The sequence below is a fragment of the Sander lucioperca genome, chromosome 1 (assembly GCF_008315115.2).
Source record: "Sander lucioperca isolate FBNREF2018 chromosome 1, SLUC_FBN_1.2, whole genome shotgun sequence".
NCBI classification, from domain to species: Eukaryota; Metazoa; Chordata; class Actinopteri; order Perciformes; family Percidae; genus Sander; species Sander lucioperca.
The window spans coordinates 19,100,292-19,120,135 of NC_050173.1; the positions used below are offsets into that span (position 1 = coordinate 19,100,292).

The following is a 19,844-nucleotide window of genomic DNA, read 5'->3' on the forward strand; positions in this document are numbered from 1 at the left end:
TTAGGATAGCCAGGGGACAACAGTGTGTTTCTGCTCTGATGTCCATAATGTGAAATCCAATCAAATGAAGAGCATTTAGAGCTACTTATGGACCGTTCCACCATGTAAACGATGCAATGAGCTCTGTAATAGGAGCTTGGCTAACGTCTGATTGAATCGTAGTGTATGGTCTTGTTGATGTACAATAGGGTTGAACTGTAATGGACACTAAACAGAGTTTGTTTTGTGGTCATAATATCATGAAATCCAAGGCTTGTGTTCTCTATCCTAGACTGCTGCAATTAGCCTGTTGTCTATTTGTCATCCATGGACAGACGGATGTAGAATCATCATGTTCCCTGCAAACCATATAAACCTGAATTAAACAGTACTTTGTGAATAATACTGAATGTCTATTTTTACCTGTGGTTACAGGACAAACCCTTCATTACGTGTCAGTTCATATCAATATGAAAGTTATAGGGGAATCTTTTAAAATCTATTCAACTTATGTACTGTTAAAGGTGCAGTAGGTAAGACTTATAAAACTAACCTTCTGTCATATTTGCTGAAACTGACCCTGTTTTCGAGTAGAACTACATGAAGCAGGTAATTAAAAAAATATCTGGCTCCTCTGGCACCACCTACTAACCTGACTCCACCAGATGGATTTGCTCGGCATATCCATCTGGGAACCTTCCGTTGGAGAACTTTTGGGAAGGGGCGAAAATACTGGTTAGCTTATTGGATAAACCATCTGTCTATCACCACCTATGTTGGTGATAGACGGGCCAAATCAACCAATCAGATCAACGATATATCAAACTCTTGCCGAAACCAGTCAGGAGAAGTGCAAAAACATCTTTTCCTCCGAGAAAAGCCTCCAGTGCCGTTTTTTGCTCTTCTTTCAATGAAGGAATACTTTCTAATTCGGATAAAAATTGCGCGATAGCTACGCTCATCTCATCCGTGGAAGCCGCCATGTTGTTTAGACTGAACAGTCGCTTCTCGCTGCGTCACACCTAAACCCGCTTCAAAACCAATTTGGCGAACGGCTCCAAATTTTCTCTCTCAAGATGCCAGACTGATCTGCGGGTGGAAAACTGGACCTCGCGAGATCAGGACGGTCTCACGAGGCTAACCAACTACAGCCTGTAGTGCAATTTGCAAAAATCCACCGCTCCCTGTTCAGATGCACCAATCAGCAGAGATGGCTGACTTCAGACTTGACTCAGGCTTGAGTGTCGAGACTCATCAACAACCTGTTTTCATGCAATTATTGCTTTTTAAATCTAAATTCATTCATGTATTTCTATTTTCTTTTATTGGCGCATATACGTTGGGGAAACGTATGACGAGCTGCATGTCCCCTGCCCTTTGCCATAATGTGCAACGTAACGCATGCGCTATGCCTATGTGCGCGCACTCACATAAATGCATTGACGATGGCGACGAAGTCCTCCCGGAGTTGTGCCTTTTGTCATTAGTTTTGCTTTCAATAACTTCGTAAACAGTGGCAGTAAGCGAACAGCTATATGCAAGATTAACAACGTTGAACTTCATTAGGCATCTCAAAACGCACCCAGATAGGTCAGTCACTGGCTCATATGAGAGACGTTAAATTCAGCATATATCGTCACAGGTAACAAGCTAACCATCACAAAGTGTTGCGTTAATGCTGGGAACAGGCAAATTGTATCTTTATAGTTGTATCCATATGATGTGACAGACTTAGGTTAATATTTCACCAGGTTGTTGTTAAATAGCAATACGGAAAGTATCAGTTCTCACATGTTTGCACCATGGTTGGTGTATTAACTTTCAATATAGATTTTTCCCTCAAACTTTGAACACTGAAACATGTAATGCATGATGAGGTTGGGCTTTACAGCCAGTTAGTAACACAGACAAACATTTATTCTTTGGTGCAGATACCAAAATGTTGAAAAATACAGTTATAAAATTGAAACAGAGTTCTTAATTTGTGTTTCTTCAGATTGCCTTGCAGTAGACCCCATAAAGTTTTCCTACAACTGATTTTGATACTGTACTTTATGGATGGTAGCTACAGGACATGCTTTGAATTAATAAGATTTAAAGGACAATTCCGGCGCAAAACAGACCTAGGGGTTATTAACAGATGTGTACCCTCTCTGTCGCTCTCTGGGACATGTTTTCATGCTAATAGAATGAGTTTTTAGCTTGAAAGACGCTAGCGCGGACCGCCGATTAGCTTAGAACGCTTGTATTCGGGGCACAGGGAACGTAAAAACAAATCGCTATTTATACCACTAAAAAGGCTCAAAATATCACCAAACTTCAACGGTAGCATAAATAAATAAATAAATGTTAACCGAAGCATTGAGAACTTTGTAAGTGTACAGACAGTTTATTGAAAAGATAGATTATAAAGACTCGCGTTCATGTTTACATGCCGCCGCCGTCTTGGAAACCAGTCATGACTTACAGCTGGCGATGCAAACTAAAATCAAAAGCAATTTGCTCAATATATCTGAAATAATCGCACTCTGCATAACTTGTCTAGTGTACTTACTCAGTGGATAACTGTCAATCTGGTCCCTCCGGTCTGGGTCGCCGAAAAAGTTTCAAGTACAGCCCTGTTTATCAGAGAGGGGAAATCTTCAGACTGTACAAAACACTGCGTCTCTTGGGCATCGCGACGCAACAGGTCCCACTCCTTGCAACACAGACACTCCTGTTCAGTGGTCATAGCTTCACAATGTCCGCAGGTACACCACCAGTTTCCCGAAGTACGAGGCTGTGTTGTGGCATTGACTACCGGTAGCTCTCTCTCTCTCGTAGCCCTTTCACAGAGCTCCCGCATCTTATCTTTTCAACAAACTGTCTGTACACTTACAAAGTTCTCAATGCTTCGGTTAACATTTAGGGACCCTCATTATGCTACCGTTGAAGTTTGGTGATATTTTGAGCCTTTTTAGTGGTATAAATAGCGATTTGTTTTTACGTTCCCTGTGCCCCGAATACTAGCGTTCTAAGCTAATCGGCGGTCCGCGCTAGCGTCTTTCAAGCTAAAAACACATTCGATTAGCATGAAAACATGTCCCAGAGAGCGACAGAGTGGGTACACATCGGTTATTAAACCCTAGGTTCGTTTTGCGCCGGAATTGTCCTTTAACAATACAGTGTTAGAGACAGATCAGATGGCCAGAGACTTGAGACTTGACTTGGACATGTGGCAAAAGACTTGAGACTTGACTTGGACTTCCAAAAAATTACTTGTGAACATCTCTGCTAATCAGGGCCATGGGGGTGTCTAACTGCGTGTCAATCACTGCTCATGCACACACATTTGTTCTCCCTTGTCGGGGGTGGGGCTTAGGAGACCGTTTTGGGCGTTAGCAGAAAGGGGGGAGGGACTGAGAAGTTGTCGATGTTCAAATTTTTTGGCTAAGTCCTGGATCTTCACAATCTTACCTACAGCACCTTTTAACAAACAAATGTGGCACTATTATCCTAGTCTCTAGACCTTCCTCCACAGCGCTGCTGAGGAAGGTCTGGCGAGTCCACATAGCATTCCTGGATGGGAAAAAAACATGCTCTGTTTTATTGGCATTTCTTTAAACCAATCACAATCGCCTTGGGCAGCACTAAGCGCTGTATGGAGCAATGGCGACTCTGCAAAATAGCCTCGGGAAGGAACTTGTTTTGTACGTTCAAAAGTTGTTTTAGTCGTGCAACAGAAAACTCAGATTGGACAGATAGTCTAGCTAGCAGTCCCGCTTTACCCTGCAGAGATCTGAGAGAAGGTTAACCATAGTCCTCATAAATCGAGGTTACCCAAGGTAACGGATATCCGGCCTAAATAAATGAAATCCGGCGGAATTTCCGTCAGCAACGGAGCAATCCCGGAATTGGAATGTCGTAGATATAGACTACTATTATCCAGACTTGATAAACCCCACCGAATTGGTGCTCCACCCAGGTTAAAACTTATTTTGGAATTCTGTGCAAATACTATAGGACTAAAGTCAGTATATGGAGGTCCTTGTCATCCTGTCTAGTAGTGTAGTATCCATTGGGCTATTAGGGATTTTGAAGGATATGGATGTATAGTTGGTTGTCCCAGTGGCAGCTGGACTCTAAAACAGCATTGTTTTACTCAGATAATCTGTATTAATGTTAGGATGTAGACTCCCAGCCCCTGTTGTGCTCTTGCCAGCTTCTATAGTTAGCAGGTTTTCTAGCAAGTGAAAAATGTACGGAAAAACCTTCTTTGTGTCATCCGGTTACAATAAAAAAGCAATATTATGAGCTAACTTCCTCGTAATTTCCTTCAATCGTCCGGGTTATACTCTCGTTGGACAGTCATAAAGCAATACAATTGGCATTTTATAGATCTCTGTAGAAATGTTTTTTTCCACTTGCGTTATTCCAGGCAGGTCAAATGCACAAAGGCAGCTACAGAACAACTTCTGGAGCTGGCAGGAGATTTAGTGCCTTACTTGAAAACACTTTTGTTGGCCAGATGGTGTCCAACTTTGGGTTTCAATGACAGTTGGAGGATGAATAAAGCACTTGCCTTTTTATAAGACATCATTAGGAAAACGTAAAGGCTCAAACTTAATATTTTAGTTCATGTCATCATATTTTGCCCCACCAACAGCAGGCGGCAGATGGTAAGAAGGTTGATGAAAATTGGTCGGTAGTTGAACTCTTGAGAAGAGAGATCTGAAGTCAGACTTTAACTGTGTTACACGATACATCCAGCATACTGAACACATGCAAAGCCTTGATGTGAGTCCTATTATTTCTTGGTCGTCCTGTCTGTGATCAAGTGTATCATGTTTTTTGCATCCATCATTTGCCTTTGTCTTTGTATTTATCGGCTATTTTGCACATTTAGTTTTTGTGTGTGTGTACATTATGTGCAGTCTGTGTGTGTGTTTGTCTGTTGGGTAGATTTTTTAATTCCCAGAGTTTAGCCCCTGGCCTGCAGGGCAATATGGGGGACTGTGAAGGCCTGAGGCGGATCAGTGTAGATCAGAACAGATCAGTAGGGATCATTTGGGATCACTGGCCCTCTCTTTGATCCACTAATCCTGTAATTTTACTATTCCCACACAATTCTCAAATTATTACCATACCAGGTATGTTCCAAACACCCATGTTAGTAAACACATTTTTCAGACTGGAGACGTGCAGTACTCTGTTGTGCTGTTTAAAGTATCCCATTTTCTATGCTTGTTAGCAGTCCTTGTTTATAAAAGACAGGTTAACAAAGAAGACCTAATTTATTTTGTCTTATTTGTATCCAAGAAGAAAACAAATGGGTTATAGCAAGTGACGACTACAAAATTGCTAACTGAATGCCGGGAATATCTCCAGCTGTGATGACAGTCTCCAATTTTTTTTTTGTGATTCACAAAGTGACTATTTATGACATTCCCCATAAACCACAGAACAAGGGCTATTAAAATGCTCAGGAACCAAATGAGAAAATTGGTCTCATGACTTAATCCATGCTAATGAGAACATCATTTTTCCTGTCATGTGGAGCGACCTTCCATAGTAGCACTCTTAAGACCCATTTCAACAAAACAGTACATAAAAGAAGAGCTCTGTAAGTTGTGGCATAAGTGTTGGATGAAAAATTAACTAAACAGCCCTCTTTTCAGAAGGAATTTGAAAGTTTAAAACCACACATGCAGATGCATTAAGATCAGCTTTAATCTGTTTCCACGTCACAGCAGTGCCACAAATATCTGTATATCCATTTTATCAAGATTAATTCTAATAGCTTTGATATATTTTATTAGGCCATAACTGATAAAAAACAAAATCAGGTTGGCTAGCCTGTATACTATTCATGCTGTGGACATCATGCAAAGAAGCAGTTGCTCCAAACCTGGCTGACTCGGTGTAGTAGTGACTGCTCCGCTTAAGTCAATGAGAGAAGGTGGAAACGCAGTTCAGGTCTGCATTAAAATCAATCTCTGAACTGTGTGACCTTTATCACACACACACACACACACACACACACACACACATATATATTTTGCTTGTGTAACAGCTGCTTGAAGGGAGAGCGGGAGTGAGAAAGAGAGCAGGGGAGGTCAGGGGGTTGCGATGGTTGACTATGCTAATGCTGTTGTTAATGACTTTGCTGTGAGTGATAATTGATCGTCTTCATTACCATATTAACTTCTCTGCCCCCACCCTTCCCAGACCCCCCAGCCCCCAGTCTCTCTCTATGCAGTAATGGATGCACCCGTTTGATCCTTCAAATAATGAACTAATTAGCTTAATTAAAATCAATAGAGGTGCCAATACCAGGTTAGGCATCTCAGGGATGCCGTCTCTATTTGCAGGGAAAGGAATTTTCAGAAAGAGGGGGAGAAAGAGGATGGATGGCAGGAGGTAAGAGGAGCAATACATAAACAAAGGTGAGAAGCAAGAGGAAGAAAAGCGAGACACCCAGACAGGGACAGGCAAAAAAAAGAGAATAATGAAAACCGAGAATGAGATAAACAAAAATAAGGTGAGATGGGTATGTACAAACAGACAAAAGAAGTCCAAATGATAGGAGTTGCAAGTTTGAAGGTGGTCAAATATAAAAAAATAGTGACAAGGGCGAAGACAGGAAAGCATGAGAGAAAGAGACAGAAAATATCGGAGGAAAGGAGGAAGTCAGAGAGGGAAAACTAAACGAGAGAGAGAGAGAGAGGGCCAAAGAGGTTCCTAATGCTGATTTATGAGTGCTTGACGGTCGTTAGCTGGAATAAATGGCTTGTAGGAGTGGCTGCAGCATTACTCCCTGTACAGGATACTAAGTGCATTGTAAGGTCAGCCATAAGGCCAAACTTACATATGTAGTGCTCTGCCCTTGTAAACCTTTGTTAATATATCAGCCACAGGATGGAACTGTAACTAGTCCATCTGATACACCGGGATGACTGTGACTCCCTAACCTGTATGGTAATTATTCTATTTCACTCATTTTGAGAACACACGCATGCTTAAAGGACAGAACTTTTATAGTTGGACAACACAAAAATGAAAAGCACATACTGTGTTTGGTGTGAATGTAATTTGCAACGTGTTGCTGCTGAAACGATGAGTTGATTCATTGATTAGCTGATTTCCAGAAAATTATTTTAACAATATTATTAACCCATTTATCATTTAATCACTTATTAAATAAGGATGTGCTGGTTCCAGGTTCTCAGATGTGAGGATTTGTATATCAATGTAAAGTGAATATCGGATATTGACCGTTGCTCGGCCAAAACAAGCAATTTGAAGATGTCATCTTGGTCAGTGTGAAATTTTCAGTGTTTTCTGACATTTGATGTATTAATCGATTCATTGATAAATAGCAAAAATAGAAGAGTAATTGCTTATAAAATTAATAGTTAGTTATTTGCAGCCCTTCTACAGTCCATGCTCTGCAGACTGCACAGATAGGACAAGTATATTTTCAGAAGATGTCATAATTTGAAACTGTCAGAATGTCGAATGAAAAATGTATTAAACTTGAGTGTATATATATATATATATATATATATATATATATATATATATATATATATATATATATTAGGGCTGTCAATCGATTAAAAAATGTAATCTAATTAATTACATACTCTGTGATTAATTAATCAAAATTAATCGCATACATAATTAACGGTGCCTGAACCGATACTTTTTAAGAAAGTAAAAAAAGAAAAGAAAAAAAAGGGTAGTCTACTAAAAAACAGTTGGTGACATTAAAGAACGGCTTGTTTATTGCTAAGGCCATATGGTAAAAATTAAATGATTTAATAATAATGTATAACAATAACTTATTTCACTAGTAAATTGCTGTTGAACGACAAAAACAACCACCAGATGGGAAATGGACATTTACAATAACTTCAAATGCACCATGAGTCTCACGGCAGCTTCAGGTTGTTACATACCAGTGTTGAATCCTCTACAGTAAAACACAGTCAAACTTTACACCGTTTAGCGTTAGCTATCAGCATTTTAACAGTGTTTAATCCAACTACTAGCTAGCGGTAAGCTAACGTTAGCTGCTGTCGAGTATAGTGGAATGGATTAATCTGCGTTATTTTTTCTCAGATTAATTAATCAAAATTTTGACAGCCCTAATATATATATATATATATATATATATATATATATATATATATATATATATATATATATATATATATATATATATGCATACGAGTGCATTTTGATGCCATACACTATCTTTTCAAATGGCACAGAAAAAAGCCAGGCAGCAGATATGTGTGTTTTTCCTGGAGGCTATCATCATAGTTGCATCACTTTACACTTTCATCAAGCTCACTCTGGACAAAATTAAAGTCCACATTTTTAGTACACACTCACTCTTAAATTGTAGCCCTTGACATAGTAGAACAAGACGCTGGCGTGTTACTTCCAGTCACCGTCACCACGAGTCGCATTATCCAATTTATTTTCATTCCTCGCTTTCTGTTGTGATGGTGACTCACGCACACACGTTCCTTCTTTTGTTTTTTTCTCCTCCTCTGTTGCTTTCAGTTGACCTAGCTCCAGACAAAAGACATGGAGGGGAGGGGAAACATGGAGTGATTGCATAAATGGATAGCTATTTTCAGATAGAAAAGAAACAAGAAAAGCAACAGTGAGGTGAGGAAAAGAGATGAAAAAAGAGCAGGGAAGAGGAGGCGTGGGTGAGGGGCAAGTGGATGTGACGGGAGTAGACAAGTATATGTGACGAGGTTGGAGGCTGGAAAACAAAAGGATAGAAACGGAGGGGAAAGGAAAGAGAGAGGAACAATGGAGTGTGATTACTTTTTTTGTTTGTTTCTTTCTTACATTATAAGTACTGCTACAATTTCTACTTTTAGTAGTACCCATCCTACAAGTACTTCTACTGCTGTTCTACAGTATGTCTGCTAGAGCTGAAGATCTTGGCCCGATGGGACCAGACGGGTTCGGTCTTAATTTCTATCATTTTACACGGGTGATGCGTTTCGATTAGCGTGAAAATGGATGCTAAGGAGTTGAAACGGAGGCTGGCCTCTGGGGGACTTATTTTATTTCTTTGTTCCAACTTCCAAGTGGCCTATAGCCTATGTTAGTCATGAGTAAATGATGTTAAAAAATGTATTAATGACTCATTCTTGACAAAAGGCAAAAGAGCTGTGTGCGTGCGCACATTTGAATACTGTTGGTGTTAGTCCTCCGGACAGCGCAGTCTCTTTTTTTCTTTCTCTTCCTTTTCTGCCGAGTGTCGCGCGTGCCCGCTCGCTGTGTGAAGTGCGTGTCCGCACTATTCTCCGATATGCACTCTAACAATCACTGCTGATAGATGGCCTTTTGTACAGTCGGGATGTAAATGGGTTCAGGCTTTTAAAAAGCTGTCAATCAAAATGCACTTGTCGGGCTCGGGCCGAACTTTTAAGGCCCGATTACAGCTCTAATGTCTGCCACCTCTACTGTTTTTTCTCCATTGTCTAACAATGAACAGACCCACAGTGACAGGATCTGTTTGACTATTTTCCACATCCTTGCCTTCTCCTGGAGACTGAGATGTGTTTGCTTTGGAAAATCTCAGTACTGCTTGTAATAGACCGAGCACCTTCTATATGAATGTATTGCAAATGCCTGTTCTGTTTGTCTGAGTGAGAAAACTAAGTGATGTGATGTAACATCCATGTAATGCGCTCTCTGTTTCTCTCACTCTGGTATTTCTTTTTCTCTCACTTGTGCACTCTGCTGATTTTGACCAATTACTTTAATAGTATATTTCCTCACCACTCTTTAATGGTATAGTTGTATCACACATAAGAACACACACTGAAACACACACACACACACACACACACACACACACACACACACACACACACACACACACACACACACATACAGCACATTCACAGATACACACTCTCGCACATAGACACACAGACACACACACACACACACACACACACACACACACATGCACGTAAGCTCTCCCTCTAACAAATGAGTTTACTGTGGTCATAACCTTCGCAAGGCTCATTATCATAGATTGCAGGCCTTTTCATAAAGCTGAGACCACTGGTGACAGATTACTAACGGGATGGACACACACACACACACACACACACACACACACACACACACACACACACACACAGTGATCTGTAATGAGACCTTATTCCGGACACCCAACCCAGCTGCCTGTAAATTACAGCCGCCACTCTGCCATACATACTTAATCAGCTAATGTTGTTTTATTCCTTATTATTATTTGCTCCTGTTTTCTGATTTATCTAAAGCGCTCTGCATCACACCAATATTTTGTCTCCTTTACAGCTGAGAGAGAGAGCGAGAGAGAGAGCGAGAGAGAGAGAGAGATTCATGTACTTAGGGGATTGCATCTGTAATGAATGGACTGGCTGTTTAGGCATACACAACACAGCCTACTACTCACCTTAATAATGTAAGCAGGTCGTAACTCCTGCTAACCCAAGGGTATATATATATATATATATATATATATATATATATGTGCATACACAGCGCGCGCGCACACACACACACACACACACACACACATATTCACACTCTCAAACACACACAGCCTACCCATACTAGCCACTGACCTCTAGGTGTGCCGGGTCTTCTCACTGTCACATTGCAGCCACATTTGGAATATGAATGTTTGTGATTAGGGGAGAAAATCTTGTGTGTCTTTTGTGTGTATGTCCAATTGTGTGTCTTTATGTATGTTGTTTGGGGGACACAACTAAGCCCACTTTATTTGAATAAGACATTAAAGATACTGCAAACTTCAAAATCATTTAAACATATGTTTTAATAAATTCATGCTAAAATCATTGTTATTTATAAGGTATTCAAATAGGTAGAGGAACTTTAACAGTCTGTCTGTGTTTAGCATTTGTTGTTTCCCCTATTTTAAAATGGTGTCCTAAAAAGCAACTTGTTCACTCAGCAGACATAGAGGTAGCCAGTCTGCCTGCCTCATGCATCAAATATTAACTTCAAATATAATGGGTTGATTCTCATCTTTCTGTCTGCACCAGCTCCTCGTTTTGGATGCTTTTGCGTGTTTTTGTGTGTATATTTTGGTTACTGGTTCACTAACCATATCCTGCTTTCACGTTGCACACATACTTGACATGCATAATTGAAACACACACAAGCTCATACTTAAAGCACACACACAAACGGACGCTCACACACCGGGCTGTGTGTGTTGACCTGTGAGTCATTGCTGTCAGCATTGATTTCCTTTTCCCAGAGTGACCCCTGTCACCACAGCAATAGAGTGGCCGATATTTCACCAGTACTGCCGGGTCTCTCTCTTTCTCTCAAACCCCGTCTCTCTCTCTCTCTCTCTCTCTCTCTCTCTCTCTCTCTCTCTCTCTCTCTCTCTCTCTCTCTCTCTCTCTCTCTCTGTAAGCCTCATTATCTATCTCTACACTTGCATCTCCCATTATCTCTTTTCAACTCCATGTCCATACCTTTTCTCCTTTGTCCCTATGTGTTTATTCTTTCTTTTTAATAGTCTTGTGTAAAGCTAGGTCACCATAACTGTTTACCTCACGCTGAAGCTCCATTCATTTATATTTTCTTTGTGCTCCATTTTGTACAGATACAGTATGAGTTGACCTCACAACAACAATTTTGACCCAAATTTGTTTACCCGCCCTTTACAAAGGCAGGGTTATTTGAGTCCAAGGAGTTGTACTGTATCTGGGTATGAACAGATGACTGTGTGTGTGTGTGTGTGTGTGTGTGTGTGTGTTTGTGACCGCGTGTACACTTTTATCTACAAACTGCACTGTCTCCTCATCTCAATGTTCTTCTTTCAGAGCAAACAACTTCCTGTGCTACTATTACGTCAAATGTATTTTTTTTAAACCCCCAAAGAGGTCATCCAAATTAAGTCATTAGAGTAATCATATTTAAAATTCCATCTTCAAATCGTTCCTCTTGATTTGATTTTGGTGATTTGTGTGCAGTTGGCCCTGTTTTGAAAATAAGCAGAACGCAGACAATTTTTACTTACTTGCATCAGTAGTTTATTCAGTTGCTCACTTGTTTTTTTTTAATTTCTTGTCCTTTTCCACCATGACACTATGGTCATGTTGCCATGGTCATCAAGATGCAAATTCCAAGCAATTAGTCAGGGGTGGGTGACACACTTCACACGTCTTATCCTGTGTTCTGTCAAACTGAATGGCAGTTTACAGCACTTGAGAATATCACTTTTTTGAATAGTTTTCCTTTATTGAGCAGTGTCTAATAAATAAATAGAAGCCACGGTTGTATTAGGGTGAACATGCAGCACCATTTGAATATGTCAGAGCTAGTTGTATTTCAGAAAAGCAAGTACGGTATACTTTTTCCCCCTTTATATCATTATGTAACATAGATTACTCAGTATAATGTGCTCTATACTTCAAGCTGTACATCATCATGGCCATAAGAAATTAATAAGCATTGCTGCACATGCCCCATGTTACTTAATCTGACTGTATGTCATTTTATATCTCTCCCAGGTGTCTGACGTTGATCTGAGGACTTTGTTGCTGGATGAGCTTGTTGGACCTGCGGCTCACGTCCCTCACAGGTACATGCATGTATAGTTCACAGACGTGCTGTATACTTGACTTGTAATTATTATTAGTTACTTAGCTTACCTTCTCATCAACAAGGTACATTTTTCCTCAGGAAAAGTTAACTTTTGACTCATATACTAATAACTTCTTTATCATAACTTCATGAATCGACCACACACACTCACTCACTCACTTACTCACTCACACATACACAGGTCCCACCGTGTAGAGAGAGGTAACTGAGTTGGCCTCAGGGACTCTGTCTCTCCTTAGGGAGGTTGAGCTCCTCCAGGGAGTCGCTGGAACACTACTGTCCCCATGGCGATATGCAAATCCCTATATGATATTTCCCACCATGCACTGCTCCAAGGCCCCTAAAGACTTGTTCTGTTTCTACTTTAACACTTTCTAGAAAGACAGATTTTCATTTTAAGTTTCACACATTTTGACAAAACTAATGAAAGGAGAATTGTCTGAATCTAAATCTTCATGCTCATACATATGTACCTATTCCAGATTCTTCCATCGCTAGCAAGACACCTGGACTCACCAGACCAGGGAGAGGTTTGATATAAAAATGACTTGAGTTCCAGTAATCCCCATCGCTTGCTGAAGCTAAAGTTCCCCGGTGTCAATCTTCAAAATATTAAGCTTAGGCTGTATAGTAAGTGCCTTTTAGCAGCTGATAGTCAAAACTATCCTGCAAATAAAACATTGAAATAAATTCAACCTAATGTAACAGCCATGCACTTTTCTTCTTCACATCAACTTTCCACTGGTGTCGTGCACCGGCAACATATAAAGTAAAAGATTTCTGTCAAATACTACATTCTAGAAGTTGACAGTGTAATGTTTAGTGTGATTTCATGAAATAAATCAATTGATTTCCAAACATACTGTAGGGATAATATTCCAGTCAATATAGTTTTTTTTTCTTCAGAAGCTGTCATATAAAAACTAAGAACCTATCCAAATACAGTTGGAAGTAACCAGTCAGTAGCTTGACAGCCTGCAGTGCAGCCAATTAAAGCACCAAGCCAAGCAGGAATCGGTGGTCTGGCACAATGTGGCACAATTGAGTTTGCAGCTGTACAGGGTTTCTCTGGCATTCCTGCGAAAAGGCACTGAAGGGCGTGATGGATCCTCAGTCAGCCTACTCCCTGTCAGAGACGCAGGGATATGCATCACACCTTGAGCGTTTTTAAATGGCTGCACATATAATAATAATAATAATAATAATAATAAAAAAATGAAATAAATGAAATGAGTAAATCAGGTCTCATGAAATGAAATGACAGGCAGGTTGAAATAGCGGGTGAGTGTGTGTGTTTCTTGCCACCAGCGTCAACATTAAACACATCAGATTGAAGCCATCCTCCAGGGTAGCATCACTCAGCCAGGTGTGTTTGTGTGTGTGTGTGTGTGTGTGTAAAGGTGTGTGTGTGTGTGTGTGCATGGTGAAACCTAAGTCTTTTATCTACTTTTCCATTTCCTCTGGTTTTTTGTTTATCTACAGATTTATTTATATATTTCTGCTGAAATGGTGTACAGAACACACACACACTCACACACACATTGATCTATCGATGTATTGATGTGTGAGTGGGCGTCAGTTTTTTATTTTCCATCTCCCTCCAATTTCTTTAATTATTTTCCCTCAGTATAATCTCCTGCAGAGTTTTTTTTACACTTGAGTTAACAATTGAGCGCTGTTTTCCTTTGCCAAAAGCAGTCAAATGCCAAAAGTTAGTTTAAAAAAAAAAAAAAAAAGCTTTGACAGAATATCCTGATTCTCATTTGGGAAAGGTAGGAACTTAACTTATTTCACACACCGGCAGTGTCCCTCAGTGTAACTGTTCTAATTCAACTCCCAAACTTTTCTTTGTTAACAAAAAAGTGATAAGATATTTAGGCTTAGGTGACTGGAGGTTCGTTATTGTTATGTTATGATTTTCCAAATGGCTGTGCTTGTATTTCTATTGTCCAGCTGTTTATCTGAGAGCTTCCCAACTCTTCCCTAAGCATTTTCTTCTTTTGCAAGGACAGTAGTAGATGCACATGACTTTCTATCTCTGTGTCTATCTCTCCCCTCTCTCTCCGGGAGGAGGATATGTCTCTCTTTCTCCTTATTGACTTTCCCAGGTTAGGCTCCTCTTCTCCTATTAGGCCAAGCTAACTGATCAATATGCCGGCCTGGTGGGCTGCTGTGTGGACGTGCAGACAGGCATACACAGCGGGCCGTGCCCCGGCCAAGTGCCACGCTCATTAGCGCACACACACACACACACACACACACACACACACACACACACAGCAGGGCATGTACAGTACACATAGCTACCCAGTCACACTCTCTCATAAATGGATTTATAAAATTCATAATGAAACAATTGACTGTAGAAACAAATTCTAACATTCCTACAATCTGTAATAAAAAGCCGCAAATCTGAACACGACTAATGCCTAAATCAATCAATCATGCTAAATCTATAAATCTGCATCCAGTTGGTTGCTTCTCTGTCAAATACGAAGATGCAACAAACTCCTCTCCTCTCAAAGCTTCTCCTCTCTTCTCCTCCCCTGCTGTTTTCCCAGCTGGTGAGTTGTGACATCTGCAGTGCTGCGACATGGATAAGCAGCTGCCAGAGATGGAGGGAGGGAGGGAGGGAGGGAGGGAGGAAGGAAGGAGGGAGAGCCATAGAAGACAATGCAGGGGAGAAGTGAAGAGGGAGGGGGTGCCTAAGGAAGGGATGAGTGGCTGTGACAACCAGCAACAGTTAGGTGTACAGCAGGGCGAGACAGGATCGTGTGTGTGTGTGTGTGCGTGTGTGTGTGTCTCTGTGTGTCTCTGTGTGTCTGTGTGTCTATGTGCGAGAGTGTGTATCTGTGTGTCTATGTGCGAGAGTGTATCTGTGTGTCTATGTGCGAGAGTGTGTATCTGTGTGTCTATGTGCGAGAGTGTGTATCTGTGAATGTGCTGTATGTGTGTGTGTGTGCGTGTGTGTGTGTGTGTGTGTGTGTGTGTGTGTGTGTGTATGGCAACGTGCCAGGCAGTGCCATCTGGCTGCTTGACAGAGCTCTTCTCATTAACAGGGAGGTTAATTGCTGTGGCAGCACCCAGGCTGTGTCAAACATCACCCTGGGGACACGGAGGCAACAGACGATCTACATGTTTGTGTACGCACATGCACAAATGTGTGTGCGTTTGTGTGTTTTAAAATGTGGCACTGGAAGCACTTCTTTCAGCATAAAAGTGGTAAGCAACAACCTGCGGTATATTAGCCCTGGCATGTGAAGAGGGCAGCATAGGGGACCTGTGTCCCGTGTGGGTGTGTGTGTGCATGCATGCATACATGTGTGTGTTCTTGTGCATGTATGCCAGGCTACATGCATGCTTATATTATTTTTATGAATTATGTTTTGTTGCTGTAATGATGTAGAAAGAATTGGGTTTACAGAGCCAATGTCTATTGCCCCAAGGGCAAACACACATGCAGCCTCTCATACGCACACACACACACACACACACACACACACACACACACACACACACACACACACGGCAAGGGGAAGGGGGGGCAATTTGCATGTTATTACTGCATATTCATGACTAATTTTGTTAACCTTGCCCTAACAGGCCTGAGTGACAGCTTGCGATATTGAGAGCCTGCTTCAATATCACGCACTCACGCACGCACACTCTCTTCAGTCACATTTACTTTCCCTGCTCTCTGTCCACAAAGTAATCATAACAACACTTATGGCTCTAAATAGGAATTCCCTGTTCATCTGTTGGTTTGACATTGTGCCATTTGTTTAGCACAACTACTTTATTGTATGTAACAATACAGTAAATCATATAGTCTCATTTGTTACATGCATAATCAAGACCTAATATGCACGCACGCATGCATGCACGCACACATGCACACACACATGCACGCACACACATACATTGAATGTCATTAATACATTTGCATTTTGACTTGTTGCAGGTAAGAGTGTGTTTTCGTATTTATTTTCCCAAAAAGAAGAATAAAACTATAAAATACAGCCTCTACCTGTTGTATCAAATTCACTTTCATCCATTAATAGTGCAGAAAATAGAACTTTATGTACTTTTAAGTATACAAACCATTTTGTTTGCCTCTATTTATTTTTTTATCTTTGTTGACTACATTTTAGTTCGGTGTGTGTGCATTTGTGTGTTTTTAAAAAGAACACTTGGCCAAGACAAAATAATGTTTGTAGTCTCATCTAGCAAGAGTTTTCAGTAGTACACAGATGTGTGTACACACTCATACACACAGCACTCTAAAGCCACCACCCTACTGTGCAGGTGAAAATAGGGATGAAATTGGCTGCAGTTACTTTTCATTCAAAACCCTCTTTCGATTTGTTCCCATTTCAGACCATTCGCCTCTAAAGAATCTCTGCTAAATGTGGGATGATTTAAGTATTTTTCTACCAAACTGACAGTGAAATAAATGTTGAAAATGCTAAGAAACAGACCAAGCTTTTTCCCTCTGTCTAAAAGTCCCTAAATAATAAGAAAAAAAATAATGTTATAATGCAACTATACAAGGTTTTTTTCCTTTTGTAAAAGTTGAGGCTAGATATTTGTGCATATCTTTAAGGAACAATTGTCTTTGTCTACACATTTATTTACACATAAAGGCTTCTGTGCATGCTTAGTAGTACACACAGTTTTTGTACATTCTTTTTTTAAACCGATTTCCCTAGTAAAATGCTCAGCAAAGTGATAATTCATAACAAAGGAACACTGTAGTTGGAGTGGAATAAAAAATAATCAAGTGAATTGATAGCGCAGCAGCACACCCTCTTTTCCGTTCTTTTCTAGACACAGAAACAGACTATAATCTAAAGTCAGTTTGTTCACACTCCTCTGTGGCTTTTACTCCATTTGACTAAAAAGTTTTTCTTTTTTTTCCTGTGTAAAGTGTAAGATGTAACTCTCAGCACTCTCTATCCACTTGCATGTCACTTTTGTCAAATCTTGCCTTTCCTACCCTGCTTGGTGCGAACGTGTAGACACGCTTGATCAAATGTGAGTTTAACATTTTTAATCTGCGCAAAGTTTCATCAGAATAACTCATCTCATGAGGCTGGTAAATATGAAATTGTGTGTGAGTGCACGTGTGTTTCTATGTGCCTGTGTGTTTGTGAAGAGTACTGCACAGTGCTGTGTGATCTGTTTTTTCTTTTTTTCCCTTCTCTTTCCATCTTGGGTGTGTGACAGCTGTCACTGGTGACTCAGAGAGGTGTCTGGGCAGAGTTAACATATTTTCACCGCTGGGAAACACACACACACACACACACACACACACACACACACACACACACACACACACACACACACACACACACACACACACATAAGCTCCAGTTGCTGTCACCTAGCACAAATTTCACCAGGCTCAGCATCTCTTAGCGTCTTTTGAGTTAGATTTTTGCATGAATCCCATATTACACTGGATAGCCTACACACTGCATGCTGTTCACATAGCAGATTGCTTATTTATGTATTTATCATTTTTTTAGTATTATATATATTAATTAAATATCTTAATTTACCATTAAGGTTTACTTGGTGTTAGTTTGGTGTCTCGTGTCATTTTTACAACAGCAAACCAGAGTCCAGACTGGCCTTGAAAACAATGATATGCATCTCCATATGCTAGGTTTGGATCTTTAATGTTATTTGCCCATAAGCATTCCCTGTATTCAGATCATAAGATGATAATCAGGCTTTCACCTCTGCATTTCAGTTCACATTTTTTATCATATTCAAAACGTATACTGGAAATTGTACCAGTGAATATGTCAGCAATGTTACTGTACAGACTTCTGTTAAACCTGTGCAAGGATGGTTTTGCTTCACCTGTTTGTCCTGTAATTCTTTGTCATGTATCATCCTCTCCCTCCTTTTCTCTTTGTCTTTCTGCTATAGTACTAGGTCCTTGGTCCAGATCACATCTGAGTTAGAAGACCTGCAAATCCAGTTGCAAACCAAGGACATGGTCATCTCTGATCTGGAGAGGGAGCTCGGAGAGAATTTCCAGCAGAAGCAAAAGGTAATCAACACGTCTTGTCCTGATTTGAGCTTATTACAAAGGATGAACTACAGGATCACGCCACAAAAATGTCATCAAGATATTGTCCAGCCTTTAAACTTCTGCCTATTGGGGAAGATGATTTAGCTTTTTGAGAATCTTTCCACTGTTTCTCAAATTTAATTGAATACAGTACATTGCATACACCTACTGACATTTGGACTGACTTCCCTTATTTCAAGGTCTTCCTAAAAAAGGTAAGCCTGCAATGTTAACAAACTAAATATTATAATTTTAGCTGATTCTATTCCACCACAGTTCTGAGGCTGACTACACAATTAAATGACTTGTTAAGGTGATTTTTTTGCCGCATGCTTGTTATTGTTTAGAAGCCTGTCTGAGAGGAGGAGAAGTCTTTTTTTTATTTATTTTTTACGATATTGGTTTGGCAGCTGTGCTTGGAGCGCTCCATGTGCAGCCAGGTTTAACAGGAAGCCGAGGCGTGTGTGATGAATTACCGGCATATCTCAGAGCCCTGGGTAACAAACATGGCGTCGCCGGCCGGGATTAAAAGGGAGGGTTTTTTACGGCCTTCCCACACCTCCTTACAGGGTGTCACTAAATTATACCCACTGCTGTTTAACTGTCTTCTGTGGCTTATGGTTAAGACACACGTAAATACACACAGGCTTTCAGAAATGCGCGCACACGCACACACACACACACACACACACACACACACACACACACACACACACACACACACACACACACTCATATATTTGTGCTTGTGGTAAACCCGGGCTTGTTGGTTGTTTATGTGTGTGTTGGCTGGTTACTGTTTGTTTATGCTGCTTGTGAGTTGACTCATTTGCACTGCCGCTAATTAGTGGTTTGTGTGATTACAGAGCCCGAGAGAAACAAGCAGAATAACTGGAGCTTGTTCTGTTAATCATATTTTCAACAAATGTTAATATATCTTTTCATTCGGCTTGTGTTTCTGTTTAACTGGTACGTCTGCATGATGCACTGGTAGATCTTTTGGCACATACTCATGTACACACAGCCTTAATAAAGATGATTGCCACAGAATTTCATCTTTGTTTGTTAGCAATAAGCCAGTTTCTGTATAACTGAATACATTCCCATAATGTGACACATATGAGAGCCCAATTAA

The 19,844-nt window shown here is 40.4% G+C and overlaps 1 protein-coding gene across 4 annotated transcripts in view; it reads left to right on the forward strand.

The window, feature by feature from the left end:
- The window catches only part of LOC116038008 (trichohyalin-like), a 108,308-nt gene that overhangs the window by 12,973 nt on the left and 75,491 nt on the right, over positions 1-19,844 (forward strand). For all 4 annotated transcript variants that reach the window (XM_035999845.1, XM_035999847.1, XM_035999850.1 and 1 more), the window contains 2 exons: positions 12,534-12,604; positions 18,565-18,688. In XM_035999845.1, coding sequence (XP_035855738.1) covers positions 12,534-12,604; positions 18,565-18,688 — 195 coding nt within the window. The remainder of the gene's footprint in view (positions 1-12,533; positions 12,605-18,564; positions 18,689-19,844) is intronic.